The sequence below is a fragment of the Pygocentrus nattereri genome, chromosome 4 (genome assembly GCF_015220715.1).
Source record: "Pygocentrus nattereri isolate fPygNat1 chromosome 4, fPygNat1.pri, whole genome shotgun sequence".
NCBI lineage: Eukaryota > Metazoa > Chordata > Actinopteri > Characiformes > Serrasalmidae > Pygocentrus > Pygocentrus nattereri.
The window spans coordinates 11860487-11885046 of NC_051214.1; the positions used below are offsets into that span (position 1 = coordinate 11860487).

A 24560-nucleotide genomic window follows, 5' to 3' on the forward strand; every position below is an offset into this window, starting at 1 on the left:
AAACAAGCTGCTTTACATGCAAAGTGCAAAGTGTGATATCACTGGATATTGTCCAATATACTTATTGTATGGAAGGTCTACAAGACTACCTGTTGATATGCTTTTTGGACTGATTTGTGAACACTTCAACAGTCAGCAAAGAATATGTTAAAAATGGAAAAGTGTAATGGATAAAGCATAATGAAATTGTTGGACAAAGTGTTGAGAAGACAGCTGAAAAGAGAAAACCTAGATGCTCTGTGCTGCAACCAGGTCATTGTGGACTTAATAATAACTGCAAATACAGGGTGGACTGCAATCACACAGCTGTGCGATATATGGGATATTATAATCTATATATATGGGATCTTACAATCTATGAGGTCAGGTCTAAGAAAGTTAAAGTATGGTAAAGCCTTTTGCATTGTAATCTCTTGACCTTAAAGATTCAAATTATGTTGAATGTTTAATTATGTAACACCTCATATACAAAGAGCACAGAGCTGTTACTGTCAGGTAATGTGAACAAGAAACAAGAGGTAGCAAGTTCAGGCACCAGCAGTACTGCTATTTATAGACATTTAGAAAAAAGAGGAACTTGAAACTGACCTACATGCTGGTGAACAGGTTGCTGATTCCCCTCATGAGCACAGTGATGGTTATGAAGACCCTATCAGGCACCCAGGAGAGCGACAGCCAGGAGAGTCTTCACATATGACCGGTCTGGAACCTCTGTCTGTCATATAGACAAGTGAAGTGGACTGCTGGATTTAAGTATTGACTGAGAACTGTTAATCTCATGGAATGTGAGACTAACATCCTTTCATTTTTGGCTGCTGAAATATTAACTACATTTGAGACTTTGCTGCCTGTGTGAAACAGGCAAAGAGGAATAAAAGAGCTTTCTGCAAGGAGATGATTTTAGATTCACATTTTAGTGAACATGTATGCCTGGTTTCATGCCTTCTTGTTACAACTTTTGTCAGGCGTCTCTCACAGTTTCGGTCTTTTTATAACAGACCTACTGAGTCATATAACACATAATAGAGGCTTATTCCAGAGAAGCCTGTGTGCCTTTATGCGCCCCTTTATTTTTGCAGCATTGCATCATTGTACTATTAAAAGTTCTTGATCACTTCCTCACTCTGGCCTGAGTTCTGAGCACACAAAGATTACACAAATCATAATTCGCCAATGTTTCATATGTACAAAATCTCTGGCTAATGACAGGAGATTCTCTCTGATCTCTAGGAATAGAATACCTACATGATATCATGAAACAGACACAGCTGCATAGATGTGAAGCTAAAAATTAGTTTGATTCTCAGCTGATATTTTCAAACTGATTTGTGTTTAAACTGCAAATTCAATGTTTCTTTTACTTCAAGTCCATGTGCATCAGAATTCATTCTGCTCCTATTTTATTGTGTTTATTCATCACATAGAGTAGACAAAGTGCACATAGAGTGATGAACAGAGGCACTGAGAGGATGCAAAAAAAGTAGAAATGATGTAGTGATCCTTGAGGTTTCCTGAGGAGCAAATAGAACTTGAGAGAGAGACACACAGGCAGTGTGGTAGAGTGTGTGTGTTTCTCTTTGAGGGACATTAGTGTGTGTAGAAGAATCAGTGGTGATGGAGTGTTTGTATCTTCTGCTTATTGTGTTTCACTTCACTGCAGGTGAGAGCAGTTATTTCACACCTTCATTCAGAGCTCTGGATGATTTCTCTAATTCATAATAAGATGTGAGGTGTTCTTTGTGTGTGTGTGTGTGTGCAGGCTGCTCTCTCTCAGGAGAACAGAGTATAAAAGAGATCAGAAGGCATACTGGTGGCTCAGTACTGCTGCCCTGCTCCTGCACTGACCTGCAGACCAAACCTCAGAGAATCACCTGGAAGATTAATAGAAATGAAAGAGAGTGGACTGAAATCCTCACTAGTGTTCAGTACAAAGGCAGACTTAAGCAGTTTAATGAGGACTCTCCTGCTAATCTCTCTCTACTTATATCTGACCTGAGAGAAGAAGATGAGGGGGAGTACAGCTGTCAAATTGAGGAGGAAAGCAGAGAATTCTGGCTGTATGTTAAAGGTAAATCTATGTAAACCCACAATGAATGCTGAATTTTTTAAGTAAGTCATGCTACATTTTCAATGAGACCAAAAATGCATGTCTTAAAAAAACTGAAATAAATAGTGGGTTATTAACCTTCTTGGTATAATATGAACATTCAATTACACGTGGTTTTTAGCAGTAAAGTTTTGCCTCTGAAAAAATGTGATAAAAAAGCAGTAAAAGTGAATAATTACTGTACAGTTGATCACATTTAATTGTAAGTTTTATTTCTGCAGGTTGTGATTTGGTGAAGACTGCAGGGATAGAAGAGGTGAAGTTCTCAGGAGAGTCTGTAGTCCTGCTCTGCTCCTGCACTGATCTACAGACCAAACCAAACACTGTTAAATGGGAATTTAGTTCAGAAACCTATGACTTCGAAGAAATATACTCTACACAGACTGGACGTCGCAAGGACAAAGTCAGACTGACCAATAGGAACTCAGGAAACCTCTCTCTACTCATATCAGACCTGAGTGAAGAGGATCAGGGAGTCTACAGGTGTTCAGTCCAGCATGATTTTAAAAATATCAGACTTCATGTTAAAGGTAAATTATTCCTGTTTTCTGTAATGATTGTGGGAATGTATTTTGTATACAAAGGATACATAGCATATATAGAATGTTGTGTACAAAAAATACTAGCACTTTGAAGGTTACTGTTTCTTTATTAAACACACACCACTCAGCGCTAATCAAGGGGCTCTGATCGCAGGCAGGTCACATCTAGCCATACAATTGTGGACTCACACAAACTACCCACTACAACCTGACACAGCATGGTGGAATGCCACAATATCAATATTTATTAATGATGACTGTTATGGTCAAAATGCTCAGTGATGGTAACAGAGATGAAGTGAATAATGAGGAAGTGATTTATTGTGTTTGTGAGTGTTTGTGTTCATGTGTTTGGTTGAATTTATCTCTGCAGTGAGAGAAACTCCATCACACTTATGGACAACAGACCCAACAACAACTCCATCAGAAGATCCTCTAACTACAGCCATGAATGAAAATGAGAGAATCATGTGAGTCCCAACAGCCTCACTGAGTCAGAATTACTAAAGCATTTAACACCCACTAAACACTCCTTCAACCTGAAGACTTTTACCTTAAAGTTCTGCACTGGAGTTAAAGAAGCTCTTTATGATTAATTTTAAAATATGTCATATACACACAGGGGTGCTTTAACCTGCTCGGGGACCCTGGGGCTACAAGTGGTCAGGGGCTCTATGGGTCTAGTTACACACAGCGTCCAAAATCTCAAAGCCTTTGTTTTTGCAGCTTCTAGTTCTGTCATTCAGAATCTTCCCATTACTGCACAAACTTAAATGGAGCTTAAACTAAGTGCTTCTGATCTACCAAAGATCAAAAAGAACTTCATAAATACCCAATTCACAGAAAAAATGATGACAGTAGAAACCAACATTCTCTGTGGGACTCACTTTTACCGTCCTCAATTATATCTTTTAACCAAAACTGGAGATTTAAATTCAAACACTGGCACACTGATATTTGAGCTTGAGGCAATAGCAGATAGCAATGACTGGTGCGCTGTGATTGGAGGGCAGAGAAAATCAGGCGGACCTTTGTGGAGAGCATAATAATGTGACTGGCTATAAAACTGTGAGCGTGGGAATAATCCAATTATAATCAGATTTCTGCAGTTATCTGATTAGTCAAATGGTCATGTAAACAACACACTCTGATTTCTTAGATCCATCCATCCATCCATCCATTATCTTCCGCTTCTCCGGGGTTCGGGTCGCGGGGGCAGCATCCTAAGCAATGAGGCCCAGACCTCCCTTTCCCCAGCCACTTCCACTAGCTCTCCAAGGGGGATTCCGAGGCGCTCCCAGGCCAGCTGGGCGATATATAGTCATGCCAGCGTGTCCTGGGTCTTCCCCGGGGTCTCCTCCCAGGTGGACTTGCTCATGACCATAGGTGAGGGTGGGAACGTAGATCGACCGGTAAATCGAGAGCCTTGCCTTATGGCTCAGCTCTTTCTTTACCACAACAGACCGGTAAAGAGCCCGCATCACTGCTGACCCAGCACCAATCCGCCTGTCAATCTCCCACTCCCTTGTACCATCACTCGTGAACAAGACCCCGAGATACTTGAACTCCTCCACTTGAGGCAAGAGCCTATCCCCGACCCATTTCTTAGATCAGATTAAGATTAAGAAATCATACAAAAAGAGCTGGATTATAGCTCAGTAATCAATTTCTCAGTGCATGTAAACTCTTACTCTGAGTTCTTTCGGATTTCTCAGTCTGCACATGTGCGAAGCAGACCATGCTACTGGAAATAAGCAGTGTTGATGGCAGCAAAACACTTTTAAAGTGATGCTGAAACCAACTACACGCTTTATGAAATGAAGGATTTAAATATTCTTCATCTTCTAGATGATGCATGTACATTTTTTCCAGTGTCGCAATGTTTTTTTTTTAAAAGCTGCAGCTTTAAGTTGGAGTTTACATTATGTTTATGTCATGTCTTCTTTATTGACTGGTTGCAGGTGCAGTTATCAGATTATTAAGAGCATGTGAATGCACTCAATGACAGCACTCACAAAAAACAAAACAAATCTAATTAACTCAAAAAGCAATATAATTTCCCCTTTTGAATGGGAAGTCCTGTAATCAGTCTGGATAGAAGAAATAAGTAAATTTCGTCCCTGCATACATCATCACTAATATTGGCTACAATTCTATGAATTGAATACAAAACTCTGTTTCACACACTGTTCTACTTATGTTGAGTTGTGTGTGTGTGTGTGTTCTGTCTCTACAGGTTGTGTGTTGCACGTTAATCTTCACTAAAACCAATAAAGCAATGTACACGTGCTGATTTCCATCTGAAGAAAGATTGAATCCACACTCACACCGATCTCTCTGCAGGGCTTCCACTGAACTATTCACTGCTTTATGGAAATACTGCCATATCTGACCTAAATAAGATCAGATCTTAATGTCTCCTCATCTTCTGGATTGAACTCATTCTTATGCTCATCCTTAACACTGATTTAATCTAAATACTTCTGCATTTTCATCACTTTCTAACCACAACTTTACATTTTTATATTAGAGACAGAGCTCAGAGCCTTTTACACCATTTTAATCTTCTCTCTGTACAGACAGTATGAAATAATAAATACATCAGAATAAAATTCTCGTTTTCTGGTCTTTCTTTGTGATTTGAGAGATGAAGAAGTCCTGAATCTGATGTGTTTAAGAGAATAAAACAGTGAGAGGAAATCTGAGGAGCAATTGTGAAGGAATCTGAATCAGCAAAAATGCTCACCATCCTGTGTTAGAGGGCAGAATTTTAAGTCAGAGTCACAGATTTAGTGTCTTCTGTGCTTGATGATTTAACTTAAAGAGCTCATCACTTCCATGGCAACAGGTGTATAAAACTAAACACTTAAGCCTGCAGTTTGCTTCTACAAACATTAGTGAAAGAATGAGTCGCTCTCAGGAGCTCAGTGAATTCCAGCATGGTATCGTGATCGGACGCCACCTGTGCAACAAGTCCAGTTGTGACATTTCCTCACTACTAAATATTCCACAGTCAATTGTCAGTGATAACAAAGTGGAAACGATTGGGAACGACAGCAACTCAGCCACGAAGTGGTCGGCCACGTAAAATGACAGAACTTGACTGGCCTGCACAGTCCTGACCTCAACCCCACAGAACACCTTTGGGATGAATTAGAGCAGAGACTGTGAGCCAGGCCTTCTCATCAAACATCAGTGTCTGACCTCACAAATGCACTTCTGGAAGAATAGTCAAAAATTCCCATAAACACACTCTTAAACCTTGTGGAAAGCCTTCCCAGATGGGTTGAAGCTGTTATAGCTGCAAAAGGTGGGCCGACATCATATTAAACCCTATGGATTAAGAATGTCACTCAAGTTCAAAGTGTGTGAAGGCAGATGAGCGAATACTTTTGGCAATATAATGTATTTATGGTCCTTGGGTTCAGGACTGAGAGGATTGACCGTCAGCAATCAGTCGTTGTTTGGTCTTCTGGGAATCATAAAAAGGCCAGTGTTTCATTCGAGATCCAGATGTTTCCATGCATTGGTTCTGACTGAGTTCAGAGTGGGATCAATCAGACTCAGCAAAGAAATCTGAGGTGCTCAAACTATTATAGAGATTAGAAGCAGAAAGTTTCTCAGTACCTGACACAGTGTTTATTGGTTCTCTTGCAGTGCAGATGATGTCCGGGGTGAAATGTCAATCTTCGCCACTTCCACTAGGCTTGTCTTGTGACACTGGACATAAATCATGTTTATATCATGTCCAAATCATGCAACTGGTGTGTCTCAGAAACTTGAAAATAAATCTTGCCAATGTTCCAGGCATGATATTACATTTAATTTGAGATGAAACACATAAATACACAAATGGAAAATTTGTGAAAATTCTGATTTTGATGTTCTTAATGGACTCTGTACAAGTAAAAGTATTAATAAAGTAAAAAAAAAACACACTTTTAACATTCAATTGCATGCATTTTATGGTTAGATGATTATATGTGGCTTTTTAATTTATCTGTTTCCAATAAAGCAGTTTAGAGTCCCTAAAAAGCTATATATATATATAAATGATTACTGATTTAGGGAAACTTATAAGACGGCTATTCAAGTCATAACGTGATTATTGCTGCTGGAGTTTTTAAACACTGTGTCCACTCATTGTCCAATCTATTAGCCACTCCTACCTTGTTGGTCCACCTTGTAGATGTAAAGTCGGAGACGATAGCTCATCTGTTGCTACACAATGTGTGCTGGTCATTCTCTAGTCCTTCATCAGTGGTCACAGGACACTGTTGGCTGGATATTTCATTCTCAGTCCAGAAGTTACACTGAGGTGTTTAAAAACTCCAACAGCACTGCTGCGTCTGATCCATTCAGACCAGCGCAACACACACTAACACACCACCACCACGCCAATGTCACTGCAGTGCTGAGAATAATCTGCCACCCAAATAATACCTGCTCTGTGAGGGTCTAATTGGTTTATGGGCTGACATAATCATTATTTATTTATTATTCTGTAACATTATTAAAAATTGAAGTAGCAAAGTAAAGGTAGCTCATTATAAGCTAGGTCACATAAAATCAAATAAAAGTAATGTGATTAATTTTACACCAAAAGCAGCTGTCAATGTTCCTAAAAATAGAGGTAAACATACCCTCTTTTGGAACGCTTTTAAGAACAAGTTTAACCTAAGAACATCACAGAAAGCAAACCTTGCTTGGTAAGTGTGCTCTTACCTTATGCTCTGGGTAAACCTGGCCACCATGGACACCAGAGCCGTTGACCTGTGGCCGGACATTTCATAGCTGTTGTTCTCACACACTTATTCTGGCAGCAACTTGTTTATGAGCCACAAAGGGACTGAGAAATGACATTATGTTTGTTGAGGTTTCCTGTGAAGCAAAGAGAATATGAGGGAGAGACACACAGGCAGTGTGGTAGAGAGTGTGTTTGTCTTTGAGGGACATTAGTGTGTGTAGAAGAATCAGTGGTGATGGAGTGTTTGTATCTTCTGCTTGTTGTGTTTCACTTCACTGCAGGTGAGAGCAGTTATTTCACACCTTCATTCAGAGCTCTGGGTGATTTCTCTAATTCATAATAAGATGTGAGGTGTTCTTTGTGTGTGTGCAGGCTGCTCTCTCTCAGGTGAACAGACAAGAGATGGTAACAGAGATGAAGTGAATAAACAGGAAGTGGTTTATTGTGTTTGTAAGTGTTTGTGTTCACACGACTGAAAGTGAGAGAATCATGTGGGTCTAAACAGTGTCAGAGTCAGATTTGCTAAAGCATTTAATACCCTTTAAGCACAGTGCTGCTTCCATATATGTGAACTAGGCAACTGCATAGAGCAGCAAATGTATCATAAACAAATAAACAAAATGCCACGTTGGCAACATGCCGTGTTCTCATTCACAGCAGTACATTTGCACCACCATCATGTTGGGGTGGACTTCCACTTGTAAACAAACACACGTGAAGCGCGTTTTCATGACTAAATCAGCCATAAACTGATGATTACTGAACCGATTTTCACCAAATTTGTTTTGTTACAATTGATGGCCATTTTTGCGTATGGCTGATTGTTATTAAATGCCATATTTACTTGGTGTTACATTTGTAAAATATCTTGCATAACAACAACTGACTATGAAGGAACTGTCAACATTGAAATAAAAGGTCAGAAGACTGAGCAAAGTCATATATATGGATTTACATTTATGTACAGGCCTGTAATGTAAAAAAGGGCCAACATTGCAAAATATGAAGTATTTAATGGTCTTAACAACAAATCAGTAAAAAGTGTCTTAGTATGGAGTAGCTTTTCCCTTTAATTCCCCTATAATTTGACATCTTGAGTAAACTTGAGTAAACTTGCGGACAGGCTTTTACAAAAAGAAGAGTTAATATTGCCAAACGAGTTTGTGTTTAATGTGATACCAAATACTCTCTATAGGGTTTAAAGCTGGAATCTGACCAGACCAAAACCATCAATATATACCATTAGTACTTTGGGCTAGGCGTGTTTTTTTGCACAGGATGTATACATATACATCACAAATCAACATGTTTACAATCTAGATATAAAAAATCTTAACGTGAATCTTAACGTGTTCTTTAAAATTATTACTAGCTGTAATAAACATCCATTATTGACATAACAACCAGATGTACATACAAGTGCATTATGGTGGAGGTAAATTTAAGTGTGCTGTAAAAAAGACCACAAAGTACCCAGCAATTTTTTTTGATAAATTGCTTACACGTATGTTCTGTACTAATAATAAATGTAAAAAATACAAATACTAGATTGCACTCTCTCTGCTTTTACTTCTATTTATATAATAAATAATATTAAAATACATAATAGATGTGCTAGTTAGTTGCTGACAGTCCTAACAGTCCACACCTGATGTTAAAGTTTAGCCTGTGCTCAGGTAGAAATCGACAAACCCATCAATGTGTGAATCACACCTAAGCTTGAGGCAATAAAGAATGGTATTTAAATGTCCCACAACATACTACAGAATGGATCGGTATGGCTGGAGATGCAGTGCACATTTGCTCAATAATACAAACATTTAACTATAGTCCACATTGAGATTGATCGATCACAGCTTAGCAACCTGCAACTACCAGGGGCATCTCTACATTAGGTGATGTTGCTGTGGAGCAGTGTAGGACATGATCAATAATTCTGTAAAACAACTAATATAGTTTTTTATTTATAACTAACATTGTTGCAGGTTTACTACATATGATATTGGTAGGGCTGTCCGTTACATTCCAAATATCTTCCTGTACCTGTTGTGCATATGCCAGCAGCCTACCTACTTCCACTAGTAGTCTTGGTTTGGTGAACATGGGGCCGGCCCGTCAGCGCTTGTCTAACCAAGTGAGCAGTTAAAAAACACTCTGCGCATGTTCAACTCACTTTCAATAACCTGCTGTGGGGCACAGTAACGTTGGCTCCATGCTGAGTGCAACCCACTTTACATATGTCTGGACATTTAGTAATGCTGTTTACGGTGTGGGCATTGCTACATATCTAGTCATTGTTCCTCATCAGTTGTGGTAGTAGTGGTAATGAGTAAAGTCGAAAATGTAATACAAGTTACATTTGGTATCCTGCCATTAGAGCAGAAATTAGAGATTAAATGTTTGGGACACACCAGCTGGAGGATTTCAACATCATTCAGTCTGGAAAGGGCAGAGTGGTTCAAGAGAAAAACATGGCTAACTGCGACTGTAGCTAAATACACTCTTTTGCTTTCCTTGCCTGCTCTTGCTATGCAATCAGTTAAATTCATTCATGGATTGTTGGACTTCGAAAGACGGGTTTTTGAAAAGTTTACAAGGCGTGTTATTCCTAATGCTCAGAAATCAGTGCATCTCCCTGCTCTGATATGTTGCTTTGGATACGTAGTAGCAGTACATAGACAGCTATACTGCTAGATAACCTTGGATTTGTAATGCGATGCTGCATAACAAGGTTTTGTGAGATCTAATGTCGTTATCATATCACTCATATAGTCTCCACATCCACTAACTCCTGCAGAATGTTGCGTTAATTTATGATTTTGTGATTTCATTGATGGATTGAGTTTGAGTTTGGATCAGGTTTATGTGTAGTTTCATTGGTGAGTCGGCTGCTACCCCGGTTTATTGTGCCCACCAGGCTTTCTGTGCCAGAAACACCACTGGTAACATACATACAGTCAAACTTTAAACACTTCACCCAGTGGTGCACCTTTACATGTGGGGAATTTTTAAACTGGATACCTGATATCTCAAGAGTTTGGAGCAACAAGTGAAATTTGACCAGTTTCCTAAACTGAAGACACAAGAGGAGAGGGGTAGAGGAGAGGGGTAGAATGTGGATTAAACAGTGTGTAACACTGCCTTTCTGTTTAACCTGATTTACTCCAGCTGGAGCTGAAGAAGAAGATTCATTTTAACATGTCACATACACAATCATTAATATTGACAACAATTCTACATGTTGAATTTAGAACTCTTTTTATACACTGATCTACTATTGTTTTGTGTGTGTGTTCTCTGGCTACAGGATGTGTTCACACGTGTGTTGTGAGTAGTCTTCCACACTTTCAGATTTCCTTCTCAATCCACACTCACACTGATCGCTCTGCAGAGCTTCCACTGAACTATTCACTGTTTCATGGAAATACTGCCGCATCTGACCTAAAAAAGATCAGATCTTAATGTCAGAGACTACAAGGAAGAGGGTAGAATTTGATTCTGTGTTTTATCTTCTCTTATCTTCTGTGTTTAATGACAATTTAAACTCTAATATCCTACATACATATCAATCCATACATCCACATACACACATCCTACATTCCACCCCCAAATAGTGTTTTAGTTTATGTACTAAAAATAATAAATGTCGTAATTTATTTTTACATGATCATTTTTCAATCTGTCTGTTTTAGTTACTTTAAGACTGATATATGTAAATTACCTCTGTTACGATTGGCTGCTATATAGTTGTATCTTATTCACAAAGCAGTCCGAAAGTAGTCTGAAAGTTAAGCTTAAATGGGCAAGGCATTAGGCTAAATAGGTGGGTTTTTGTGACATTACAAAAATAGATTCAAAATAGGATCATTTTGGATATTTCTTTGTATATATTGACTGTATTTGTGATTTGAACAACAAATCAAATCAAATTTATTTGTATAACACTTTTTACAACGGATGTTGTCACAAAGCAGGTTTACAGAATTTCAGAAAAGACAAAGTTTTAACAGGAGTGTAAAAATGTACAAAACCCCCCTGTTGTATTTAAGCCCTGTGTTTTCCCATGTTAGGTTGCTGGTCTTTGTTTGTAGTGTATGCTTTGGATTTTGTTGTTTAGAGTCATTGTTCCGGCGTCCGTAGTCTGTTTATCCTGTGTTCATTTTTTGTTATGTCTGTCCCGTAATAAATCTCGCTTATCTCCTCTCATGCTTCCGCCTCATCATCACTCTCCGGCGTTACACTTCTATTTTATTTCTTGATAAAGGTGTGATTGTGTATGTCCACTTTAATCTCTGCTGGAGTGATGCTCTGATGTCTCTAATGGCTGTTATTGATGTGAGGTGACCTCTGTAGTACAGGGTGCTCTTAACAAACGAACTTCATACTGCACTCCATCAGATTAATATTACTGTTTGAGCCAGTTAGTCATTATAAAACAAATCTGAGCCCAACCAAGTCCAGAGGTTAAGGGGAAAATGCATCAGAGCCGTTTTTGTGCCAAAATTGCAGCATTAACTAAAGTAGTTAGCTGGATAATAGACACTCGCAACAAGAGGAGTTTAATAAATAGGTGGCATCTTATTCTATAACAAAAAAAGTAAGAGGAAAGTTGCAAGCACAGTAGGCCTACTTTTAGCTAGGCTAATAGAGCAATAAGCCATGAGAGGCTGTGGGTTACTGCGACAGTATCACGGGGAAGGGTGTTCTGAGGCACAACATGGAGTGTCCACATACATATTGCTGTTATACAACGACAGACATAAAATATGATAAAATACACTTAAAAAAAAAAACCAAACGTATTATTAGTAATAAAAGGCATAAACCGGTACTCCGCCAATAAATGTAGTTCCTTTAGAGTGTGGTATCGTTGCCAAGCAACCACGGACCGCTGACGTTGAATGAGGATAATGTTCGGTCGGGCATCGCTGGATATTACAGTCTTTTCAAGAATGTTTTCACTTTTTGTCGTATAACAGTGAACGTATGATAACACAACACTGATAGTTTGATGCTAACACTTCATAAGTAGTCTCTGGTCACCAAATTACCACCCAAGTCTTATTTAGCACCAATCCAGCAGTGCCCCTCTTCTCATGCTAGGGCTGAATCTCAAATGGCTCCCTGATCCCTACTTAGTGCACACTCAATCAATGATGCACTATTTGGCTGTAAAGAATATGAATTCTTTCATAGCTAGCACACTTTTAAGGGAGTACAGAGCCATTTGGGATTCAGCCTGGATTCGATGCTACATCTGACTGTAACACCAGCGCCTGAAGCACGTAATCCATTAAAGCGACATATTTTAGACTTTTATGCTGCTGAATTACACCTTATCATAGGTGCTTTAATTCAAGGCTGTGAAATTAATGACATAGTTGTTTAGGCTATGGGATAAGTTATCTTTTGGGCTGTTAGCTAGCTGACAAGCCTAGTTCTACATAAGAGCATATGTTGGCAGCCCATCAGTTTTATAAGAAATAAAAGACTACTACAAACAACTACAGAAACCCTTGAAGGTGAAGATGGAAAAAAAGAAAACTGAGAGTGCATTCCTGGGTCTAGGTCTGCCTGTATAACACCCCAAATCTAAAGCTATCAAAAAATAAAAATGTATGAAAAAGCACTGGCCAACACTTAACATGTTACGCCAGTCTTGACCAGCAGGGGGCAGCTGTCTTCCACCATAATAGACTTAGCATCACACTATTTTTTCTCTCTCTTTTTTTTTTTGGGGTTACTTTTCTGGACTTGCATAAAGCTGTTCTGGTCTATGCTGTTTTTTCCACCAGAGCAGTGGACTGGTAATACTCATCTTCAGTCTATTTGTAACTATTTGCAAACTATATCTTCTTTTTGTGAAATCTGAGTTTCACACTTGAACCAGGGTAGCTTACAATAGTTGTACAGGACTGCCCTCTAAAGGGCATTTATGAAATGACGATTAAACCAGTAGACATCAGTTGTAAGAAAAGAAAAGCTAGCAAATGTAATTTGTGCAGGTAAAAATATTCCAGTAGGTGGAACTTTTTTCAAGCAGGAACCTTAGAGAGACAAATGCATATTAGGATTCTTTTTAAACACATCTGGAAAATAAAAATATGTAATTTATATGATTCTATGTATTGTTAAGTGATACTTTATTAATCCTACAAACAGGGAAATTCCACCTCCGCATTTAACCCATCTGTGAAGTGAAACATCACATACACACTAGTGAATAGACATACACACTAGGGAGCAGTGAGCACACTTGCCTGGAGTGGTGGGCAGCCCTATCCACGGCGCCTGGGGAGCAATTGGGGGTTAGGTGTCTTGCTCAAGGACATCATGGGGATTGAACCGGCAACCTTCCGGTCACAGGGCCAGTTCCCTAACTTCCAGCCCATGACTACCCCAAATCCATATCTATAAAAATGTATTCAAAAAGACAGAATTCAGGCTTCAGGTAGGCTGCTGCTGTTTTAACATTTGTTATACAGTCAAATAACATATTTAACTGATTTTCTAAGTGAGAAGAAGTCAACACACCTTGTATAGGGAGCACATTTAAGTAAGGCATTTTTTTCTCAAAATGTCAGTCCTTGTGTTCTGTTTATTTGCTGAGTTTAACATATTGGGAGAAACAAACATAAAATGCAAAATGTTGGATAAATCTTGCGCAGGCCCAGTGTGTTACATTCAGCAAATCCAGCAATTGTGCATTAAAATGTGCAGGAAAGTGTAAAGAAACTATTTTAACTTGTTGTTTTTAGCCATTTAACGCCGTTCACCCCATTCATTGAGGACTTACTCATATAAATAGGAAGAGGCCAGGCTCCTCATAAAACGGCTTAGTTTTTTAGTAATTAGTTACAGTTCTATGCCTTGTGTAGGGAAGCTTTAGTGGTCAAGAATTCACACGTTTGCTGTCATTTTAATTGTTTTTCCCAGATTTTGTGATATTTATGCCTTAATCACAACAAACACTGTGACGTGTCCCGACAATGACACGAATATCTTAAGAAAACATTTGCTATGCTGTGACAATGATATAAATAATTTAAGATCTCAAAAAAAGTTGTTGTGGAGAAACGGAGTATAAAACATGCTAATCCAGAGTGCTGGCTTACCTGTGGAAGCAAACTGGAGGTAATTTTTGAACAAGTCCTTACCAGAAATGTATAGGTAGAGCGACCACTTTGTAATGCCGTTAGTCCACCGCTAGAGGGCGATGGTGAATGGGTTCTAATAGAGCAAAACCATAGCTGGTACATTTCAATACCGCTGTCATATTTTTGAGCTACAGGACTTTCTAATGGTGCCTCATGTACGTGCATGAATGAAACAGCTTCACTCATCAGCTCACCAACCAATCAGCCCTCAATTGCAATAATGCCAACCAAGCAGCGCTCAGTAGCAGTCATGCCAACCAATCAGCTCCTAGTAGCAGTCATGCCAACCTGTCAGCTCTTAGTAGCAGTAATGCCAACCAATCAGCAGTCAGTAGCAGTCATGCCAACCAATCAGCTTAGTAGCAGACATGCCAACCAATCAGCTCTCAGTAGCAGTAATGTCAACCAGTCAGGCATCAGCAGCAGTAATGTCAACCAATCAGCTCTTAGTAGTAGTAATATCAACCAGTCAGCCCTCAGTAGCAGTCATGCCAACCAATCAGCTCTCAGTAGCAGTCATGCCAACCAATCAGCTCTCAGTAAAAGTAATGCCAACCAATCAGCTCTCAATAGCAGCTAAAGTCGGCGTCTTGCTTCGTAAAACTTGTTTGCTATGGAAAAATACAGCCAATATTTTTGATGTATTGATGGAATACATACATATACTGTCCAACATTAAGGATAAGTTCCACACAAATTGCTAAAAGTAAGACCCTCGTTCACTGAGGACTCGCTCCCCGGCGCCCTCTGGTGTTTAACTGTCTATTTTTTATATAACCGGAGAAATAAGACGTGGCCTACTCCCCTTAAACCGGCTCTGAGCTTACTTTAAAAGCACTTACAACGCTTGAAAAACAGAACACTTGAGTGAAATAGGGACATTTTTTATTTATTAAAAGAGATAATGAGATATATTTAACATCCTCAGTCTACTGTTAAGTGCTGCTCTGATAGCAACAACAGGGGCTGCGTGACTGCACCTCACAATAAACATCACGACTGATCCCCCCGATACCTGCCAAGAAAACACTGAAGTAAAACCGCGCAGAGCTGCAGAAAGCATCAGACCCCACAGCAGAAAAAGGAAACAAAAACAGAAGTGGACAGCGACGACCACGCACCGAGCATGACCAGAGCTGGTCAAAACAGCTGTGGCTATTATCGTCATTATCATCATTATCGTTATTATCACTATTGTTTTTCTCTCAGTTCACTGAGAGACACGATCATCAGCTCCGCACGACTGAAAAGAGCCACTCAAACACGGACTGTTTTCTGCTGGTCGTAAATTCGCTCCCATTCCGTCCTGCAGTCTTTCAGTCTTCCCTTCACATCATGCAGCACCTGTAAAGAAGACAGTGACAGAGTCAGAGTCTCAGTCTCTCTCTCTCTCTCTCTCTTTCTCCTTCTCACCCTGTCTCTCCCTGTCTCTCTCTCTCACTGTAACAAATGCACACATTCTTTCCCTCCCTCTCTCTCTCTCTCTCTCTCTCTCTCTCTCTCTCTCTCTCTTTAAAAATAACGAGCAATTTGCTTCAAATATCTGGTATCAATTATTTTCTCAAAATAATGACTTGTTTTCTTGAAATATTCACTCAGTCTCCCAGAAGTGACTTATTTCCATGAGACCGAAAGATATGGTAAAATAGTTTTTAGCATTTATTGTCACTGTTTATGAAAAAAAAGGCAATTTTGACATTTATTTAACATGTTGAGATGTCATTAATCAGCACCGTCATCATTTTGATATACTATATAATTTATTTATTTATTTATTTACTTACTAAATACTAGGGGTTTAAAACTAAAATCCTTTGCTTTGAGGGACGCTATATCATAATGATGTTTATTATGTGAAAACAAATAATTAAACATTGTTCTAGTAGTGACACAAAAGCTCTGACAAAAGCTCATAGACAAAAACTCTGTGGTTTTTACATGAAATTTGAGCCAGCATTTTTTAAATAAAAGCTTTGTTTTAATATAAAGAAAATGAATTAAACTCATGATAAATCTAAATCTTTCAACTTCCCTTTAAAAAACTTGGTTATTAAATTTGTTCAAAGGTAGGGGTTATAGTTTAGGGCAGCCACCCCCCCACCCCGGACCAAAGTACCCTGTGACATTGTACATGTCTCAATTAATGATGGGTTTAAATAGATCATGACATATTGTATCTAAATATCTAAGGTCTGAACACCTAATATTTTTTTTACTGCAGTTTTAACTGTCAACAATCCATAAACAAACAAAAAATGTGTGTTTACGTTAGCTGGTTAGCTAGTTTGGCTATTTTGCAATAAACGTATGTGGCCTCCTATTATAATGAGTAGTTCCTCCTTTTTGTCAGAAAGAGCGATCACAGCCCACACTACTGTAACATGAACCACAGTTCAAAAGTTTTTAATCACTCGCCAGATTAAGTTTTTGTTACTTTGTATACAACAGTAAATAATAAATCCACATTGTATGTTACAAAGTATTCATCAAAAGGATCAAAAGGTATTTTAAGATTTTTGATTCAATATTTAAAAAAAAAAAAAAAATCAGTTTTTGTCAAGTTATCTGCAATGAGATTTGACTTTACACTAGATGTTGGATCATTGCTGTGAGGACTGGATTGCATTCAGCCACAAGAGCATTAGTGCTGGTGTTGGATAATTACATCTAAACCTTAAACATCACTCCAATTCAACATTGATGGCACAAGGGCTTGTTAAGCCTTCAGCCAATGCTTGGTATTGGGCGAGGCTCATGCACAGCTGCCCCAGAGCATCCCGTTCAATTGTCAGTGCTTTTCCTTGTCTGTGTCAGCAGTGAGTGCACTTTGAAGTAGCCAGAAGCCTGTCTCTTAAAACACTGTGCAAGCTGGAGCGCGACCTTTAAGTACAGTGCACAGCCTCAGCTCAAATGCTTGTCCACGTGTGAGTGAGTGCAGACAGCCGCTAAAGCTCATTTGTATTCTGCCCTTGTGTCAGAACATCAGGACCCAATTTTCCCCCTTCACACCTCCATGAACTAATGACACTGGCCTGCACGGCTGCCGCTCCCCTGACTGTCCCACATGCACATATACACTTTCTCTCTTTCGCTCTCTCTGAGCCCCATTCTGCATCATTACAGACAGTTTCATTAACCAGACGGATGCCTCATTTATATGGAGTTAAATGCAGTTGCATAATATTGAAGGATTGAAGGAGACTATTATTACTGTGCCCCAGGCAGTAGTCTCTGAAATAAAAGTTCCATATAGTGGAAAACTGAAATCTCCTCATATTTTTATTAAAAGGGCCCATATTCCATTTTCTGTTATTTAGTTTTATCCCTGAGTGCCATTTATGATGTTTGTGTGGTTTTATCTATAAAAACAAGTCACAATTAATTTTTTACAGTCCCATTTTTATCCCTTTGGATTAAAACAGTTGTTTTTGATTTTGTTAAGACTGTAAATGAGCTCTGTTCTGACTGGCTGTCATGTTTTGTGTCTCTCATTCAAACCACAGTCTAGGTTGAAACATTCCTTAGAACTTCAGTGCAAAGGGGCAGGGCTAATGTGCTGTAGGCCAAATATATGGACATATGGAAAAGCATTATTTTTCCACGACATCACAAAAAACAATGACCAGCTATTTTGGCAGCTCAGTTTTGAAATTTTAATAATGTTTTCATAGACTGTATTGCCAAAAGTATTCACTCACCTATCAAAATCATTGAATTCAGAGTAGCTCAAGAACAGCATAAAGAGCTTCATGGAATGGGTTTCCATGGCCGAGCAGCTGCATCCAAGCCTTACATCACCAGGTGCAATGCAAAGCATGGAATGCTGTGGTGTAAAGCACCACCACTGGACTCTAGAGCAGTGGAGACGTGTTCTGTGGAGTGATGAATCACACTTCTGGCAAAATGATGGATGAGTCTGGGTTTGACGGTTGCCAGGAGAACAGTACTAGTCTGACTGCATTGTGCCAAATGTAAAGTTTGGTGGAGGGGGGATTATGGCGTTGGGCTGTTTTTCAAGAGTTGGGCTCGGCCCCTTAGTTCCAGTGAAAGGAACTCTTATTGCTTCAGCAGACCAAGAGATTTTGAACAATTTAATGCTCCCAACTTTGTGGGAACAGTTTGGGGATGGAACCTTCCTGTTCCAACATGACCGCGCATCAGTGCATAAAGCAAGGTCCATAAAGACATAGATGAGCGAGTTTGGTGTGGAAGAGCTTGACTGGCCTGCACAGAGTCCTGAGTTCAACCCAATAGAGCACCTTTGGGATGAATTAGAGCGGAGACTGCGAACCAGACCTTTCAGTTTCCCATCTCATGCCTTCCGCCCAACGACTGCTGGGATAGGCTCAAGCACCCCCGCGACCCTGAGGGAGAAGCGGCTTGGAGAATGAATGATTGAATGAATGAGTTTCCCTTCCCTTTAAATAAATGTTTGTTTTATTCACATGAAAGGTTGAATGGGAGTCTTTTCACCAGCCATGTTTCCAGGAGAGCTTAAATTCTTGCAGTTCACTAGTTCCTTAAAACATGTGGCTGCATTATGAGAACTCAACTGAGGTACATACAGTCCATAAGGTATTCAAACAGCTTAAAATCCACCCTGAATAGCTACCAGGTATATTCTCAAAAAACGGATCCCTTATGCCTCATTCAGCTGAGTTTGTGAATAACACTAGTAGATCCATTTCTGAATACTGAATAGCGCCTCTCAAACACATACACAGTTAGGGGGCACTATGCATAATGCATAAGTTTTTGTTTTTGTCTTTCAGATTTCCTATTATTGGTATTCAATCAGTTATCTCAGGAGTTCCCAAACAAGCTCATGCCAGGACCCACACAGAGGTATTGTTTGTTCCAAGACCCACCAGATGTTTAGTGATCCTAATTTTTCAGTCCATGTTTACACAGTATTACTGTTCATTTTATCAACAAGCATCAATAGCATTCAATGATAAAAGAATGAAACATGCATGAGCTTCAATGTTAAATAATTAGTGAGAAGCAGAACCCATTTTATATTTAGTTGTAACATAGCACCTTCCTTGAGCTATTGCTTATAGATCCAAGATCTTCTAGAAGTCTTGAGTTAGGGTTCTTCAGTCTTATCTGCAAAAGACTGGGTGACTACAGGTTTTCAAATGGAAGCAGACATGATAAACTAGAGACCAACAGAAAAAAACAACTTTACAGAAGGCTTTAACTTGCATTGAAAGTTAAGGTAGAGATTTTATTCAAAGTATTTTCAGAGCATTTCTACTGGTCTGTTGAAATGATGTAGACCCCTTCAGTTATCCAGCTCACTGCTTTCTGAAATACACCTCTGTTAAGTGCAGACATTTTTATTTTTTAAACATATCCAGTTACACCAAACTGACAAAACATAAGCTACAGTGACAGCTGTAGACTGTGAACTCTTTCAAAGCTTAAGATAACTCATTCTGTTCCTATCAGAAAAACTTGCGTGCAGCACCAAAAAAAGCAGCCCTGAACAGCAACACTTGGAAACCAGTATATTTTATTACTGTTATGCACATTACAAAAAGGGGTATTTCTTCCAATGTTTTAGTGTTAAATATGTGGATACCAACTTCCTTTACCAGACATACAATTACCATCTACTTCAATACAAAGAAAAAAAAAATATGGAAAAATAAAATCAAGTAAGTCACCTTGGCAAACAGAGTATGTCCAACTAAATCAGCTTTAGAACTAACGCTCTCCAACAAGGTATGACAGTACAGTGAATATGCTGGCATTCCTTCAGAGCAGTTTGGTCAGTCGTGGGACGTGCTTAGACAAATTATTTATAAAAAAAGATATTGTGACAATCCACTGCAGTTAATTAAGGCCTGGGTGGAAGTTACACACCACTGACCGTGAGACTGCAGAATGGAGATGTGTGAGGGAAGTAGTTAGCATCCATGTCTGAAAGATTTGTATTGGCACATGTGATTTACTAATGAACGAGAGTTTTGGAGCACTGCGCGTTCACACGCAGCATTAACACAACTACGCCACAGAGAAAAACAGATAAAAATGCACTATGTGCACAAAAAGAACGCCAAGAAGACCAAGGGTGAACTCAACACAGCACAGGCACTTGAGTTTCCCCTAGGAGTGATCAGTGTTTTTTTACCACGTGTACAACCTCTTCCAGCCTTCCAATCTCATATTAGGCAGAAACTTAGCCTGCTAACTAGCTCATGAGGGTCCCCAATACACTCTCCCACTCACAAATGCTTGTAAACAGTGTTATCATCGCTTTTTTCATACAGCCCTAAAGAACTGTTTGATCAATACAATATTCTGCAGTTTTATAATATAATATAATATAATAATTCTGCAGTTTTACAAGACAAAGGCCTAAGACTGCAGATTAGACAAATGGAGTGTTTCCAGAGGCAAAAGAATGGACAAATTCTTTAGAGACTGTTTTGGTCAGAGGATTTGTAAGACTTTCCAATTTCTGCCACAACACTAAACAGCTAAAACATTAGACTTGTACATTTGAAGTTAGGGATACATAAGTGTATTATTATTGTTATTAACTATGTTGCGATTTTATGATATTTAAAAAAAACAAAAAAAAAAACATGGCAGGTTAGCGCCCTTGTGCTGTATTTGAATGCTGCTGCCGCTCTCACACAAGAATACAGTAGGATAATTCTAAATGATTTCCTCTTAGGTTCAATGTAGCACTGTATCAATTATGATGATTTTTCATTTAAGAATTTAAAAAGTCACTTTGGCCCCTAATGAGGTAACAATGTTACTTATACTGTGACTTTGACAGGAACAGCAAGTCCTAGTGTGTTTCATATTTCCATTAAGCCCACACAGTGTGCGCTTCGGGGTTGCAAAAAAGGCTAATAAAAACAGCCAAAAAACAGGCCACCGGCATTATTTAGTCCTCTTTAAAAGGATGACCTGGTCAACAAACATTCCGTCAGTCTTAAAATCCATCAGTCATTAGATATTAAAATGGAAAGGGAGGAAACATACAACTGTGAAATGTATTCAGTCGCGTCTGAACAGGAATAGGTAACACTGAACCTCTTGTGCTTTTCAAATCCAACAACAAAACTCGGACTCCAACTCGCCTACAACAAAACACTATGTTCAAATCTTATGTCCTGTTCTTTCAAACAACAATGTATGACATGAATGCTATGACACTGAACCAGCCCCATTTTGGAATCGCTAATAAATGTTCATTACTACACATAGCAACCAGTCTAATGGCCTCTCCCACCTCTGTGCAATCACACAATGAAATTATGACATTACACAGTTCGCCTCTGCTTTCTCTTATGCACATGCTTAGGACAAACTAGTATTTCAGACTTCAGATTTTGTCTGGAGATGCTCAAAAATGAGAGGTTTGAAAGTCAAATGCACCATTATGTTGGGTCTAGTACAATGTATTAAAACAGACCTTAAAAGCAGATTGCAGAACACAACTTGTCACAAGTAAAATGTGTGATTACAAGCATAAATGTCAATGTACAGTACCAGGGTTTGAAACCTGTGTGCTCTCACGGCTATCATGTTCAGCTGTCAGTGAGATGACTCTCATATAATAAACAAAAGGGAGGCAGCAGCTACTTTCAGAACAATACAGGAATTCCATTAGTACAACTTTGAGCGATACATTTATGCCACCACCACTCAGATGCTTTCTAAAGAACATATTGTCTTTACATACCGAACAACTAGAAATATTAACCCTACTATCCCTAAAACCCCTTACTGAATAAAAATGAACTACAGCAGAATCATTAAAATGTGCCTGCTAAAATGCACACCTGGCGCCGTAGAGTCATACACACTACAATCAGTCATCATGTAGGAGCTGCTACCTCTGTTCTCCAAGAACCTCAGCCACAATCCAACAGACAACCCAATGAGCCAAACTGCAGCCAGTGAATGGTTTTGTTAATCCCACTCAATACAACACAATTTCTCATAATTTGTCCTGTTTCGCATATATATGTGCCAATAAAATGATCAAATCTAAACCAGATATGCTGAGCACATACCTTCAGTAATAACATAAAATATTGGTGTAGGTGTACTGTTTCTAATAAGCACTCTTAAATCAGTAGTAAACTGGGAAGTCATATCTAACTCTAAAATTAAGATGCTCAACAGTAGTTTAACTGGGCCATATTGTTGAACCAAGGAGGGAACAGTGATGACATCAAGCAGCCTCTTACAATGGCCAAGCAGTGCATCAGTGACACGCATCTGGGACATCCAATCAATCATTGCTTGAGTTCACATAGCTCCACCCACATCAGTCATCCATCAATAACATACAACCCAAACTAAATAAAAAAAATAAGTTAAATTCATATTTTCCAGCCTAGCTCAGTTCATACTGTTTTGCGACTCATATATCAGCTTTGTTTGCTTATATACAATAAAGTGAGAGACAGTACAAGGCACACATTTAAACCTTTTTGAAACGTTACAGATACATAAATTAACAAATCATCACATGACTAGCTCTACTATTCTCTGAATTGGGTGCTAAAGGCTCTAAAGGCTAAGCCAGCTCCATCATGTTGTCTGCGCCGGATAAAAGGTTTTCTATATGTGCTTGAGTATGTGCTGATTGGCCCACCTAGGGGTCAGTTTAGAGGGTCTCTGTGTAAGCTGCAAGTCTATGTTCAGCTCCAAGGTTCTGTGGCGGCCCAGGATGTAAGACCTCCAGGGTCGACTTGCTCTTAGATCAACTCACGGATATGTTGTCAGATGCAGTAACCTTTTCTGTTCTGTCAATCGCTCGTTTGTCAGCTGCTTTCTAGGCAGCAGTGCAAAACAGCCACAGCTGTTAACCTGATATGAGTTTGGTGGAACCGTGTTGCTTTACGGCAAGCATGTTTTCACAAAGTCAGATGCTGTCAACGAAGCTGCCGGGAAAGAGGCCTGTTCGACCGTTCCTCTGGAGCGTTCCTTTGAACCAGCCGTCCTCTCGTTTCTTATGCACAAACACAATGTCTCCCTCCTTCAGCTCCAGCTCAGCCTCGCTCTGTGGAGGGTATGACACCACCACTCGATATCTGCACAAGATGAGATAAACACAAATGTTTTTGGGGTTAACAACTGTAATTAAGCATCTGCAGCTTGGCCTACTGAATGGAGTTAGATTGTGGATGTACACACTTGGACAAAATTTTTGGTACCATTCTGTTAAAGAAAGAAAAACCCACAATGGACACTGAAATACTGATAAAAGTAATAATAAATAAAAATGTACTGAAAATCAAGTAATGAAAATCAACATAGCTTTTGAATTGTGGTTCAACAGAATAATAATGAATACTAATGAAACTGGCCTGGACTAAAATGATGGTACCCTAGAAAAGACTGAAAATAATCTGACCATAGGGACATGTTAAACTAAAGTGTGTCCCGTAATTAGCACCACAGGTGTCTTCAAACTTGTAATCAGTCAGTCTGCAGTCACTGGCCAGCAGCTGTTTCAGTGACCATTACAGTTTTTTTTTCTTTCTTTAACGGAAGGTTACCAGACAATTTTGTCCATGTGTGTATGTATGAGAGTAAACTGGACTGATTTGTTAAATAATTATCAAAATAAAGCTTTTTTTAAATAGTCTGTTAGCAGCAAAAACATGAGTACTGAACAATTTCTGTCTCAGTACCCTGGGTAGCATTGTGTAGACTGGGAAGGGGGTCTAGCCATTTACATGTATTGGAACAAAGCAGCCAGTCACTGCTCAATCAGTGCCCCTGATGTGATCTGTGAGATGGGGGCTTAATAGTAAGCATAAAACTAGGAAACAGAAAACACTAATAATAATATGGAATAATTATATTGTGATTAGATTTGGGCAGTGTAGATTCTTTCAACATGCTAACCATAGTTTTTACCCCAAATGAGGACTTGTAACTGTTGATATAATCATAAGTTTCTACTGTTGGTCTTCCATATTTGAATGAGTTACTTGGCAGTGCTACATCAAGTAATCTATCATTTA

At 39.1% G+C, this 24560-nt stretch overlaps 2 protein-coding genes across 4 annotated transcripts in view; one reads left to right on the forward strand and one right to left on the reverse strand.

The window, feature by feature from the left end:
* Positions 1 to 1614: 1614 nt before the first annotated feature.
* Positions 1615 to 5209, forward strand: LOC119263239 (protein sidekick homolog). Its single transcript, XM_037537885.1, has 5 exons — positions 1615 to 1660; positions 1760 to 2068; positions 2329 to 2637; positions 3023 to 3119; positions 4886 to 5209. The coding sequence occupies exons 1-5, from the start codon at positions 1615 to 1617 to the stop codon at positions 4902 to 4904; spliced, it is 780 nt and encodes a 259-aa protein (XP_037393782.1). The 3' UTR covers positions 4905 to 5209.
* A 14843-nt stretch (positions 5210 to 20052) lies between these two features.
* The window catches only part of sh3rf1 (SH3 domain containing ring finger 1), a 72637-nt gene continuing 68129 nt past the window's right edge, over positions 20053 to 24560 (reverse strand). For all 3 annotated transcript variants that reach the window (XM_037538020.1, XM_017697685.2, XM_017697686.2), the window contains one exon: positions 20053 to 23621. In XM_037538020.1, the coding sequence (XP_037393917.1) occupies positions 23453 to 23621 (169 nt within the window). In that variant the 3' untranslated portion in view covers positions 20053 to 23452. The remainder of the gene's footprint in view (positions 23622 to 24560) is intronic.

Bases quoted from the DNA above. Each gene is read 5' to 3' on its own strand.
- LOC119263239 (XM_037537885.1), top strand. From the start codon at position 1,615: ATGGAGTGTTTGTATCTTCTGCTTATTGTGTTTCACTTCACTGCAG. The intron at 2,069-2,328 runs GTAAATCTATGT...TTATTTCTGCAG, and splicing joins ATTCTGGCTGTATGTTAAAG to GTTGTGATTTGGTGAAGACT. The intron at 2,638-3,022 runs GTAAATTATTCC...TTATCTCTGCAG, and splicing joins TATCAGACTTCATGTTAAAG to TGAGAGAAACTCCATCACAC.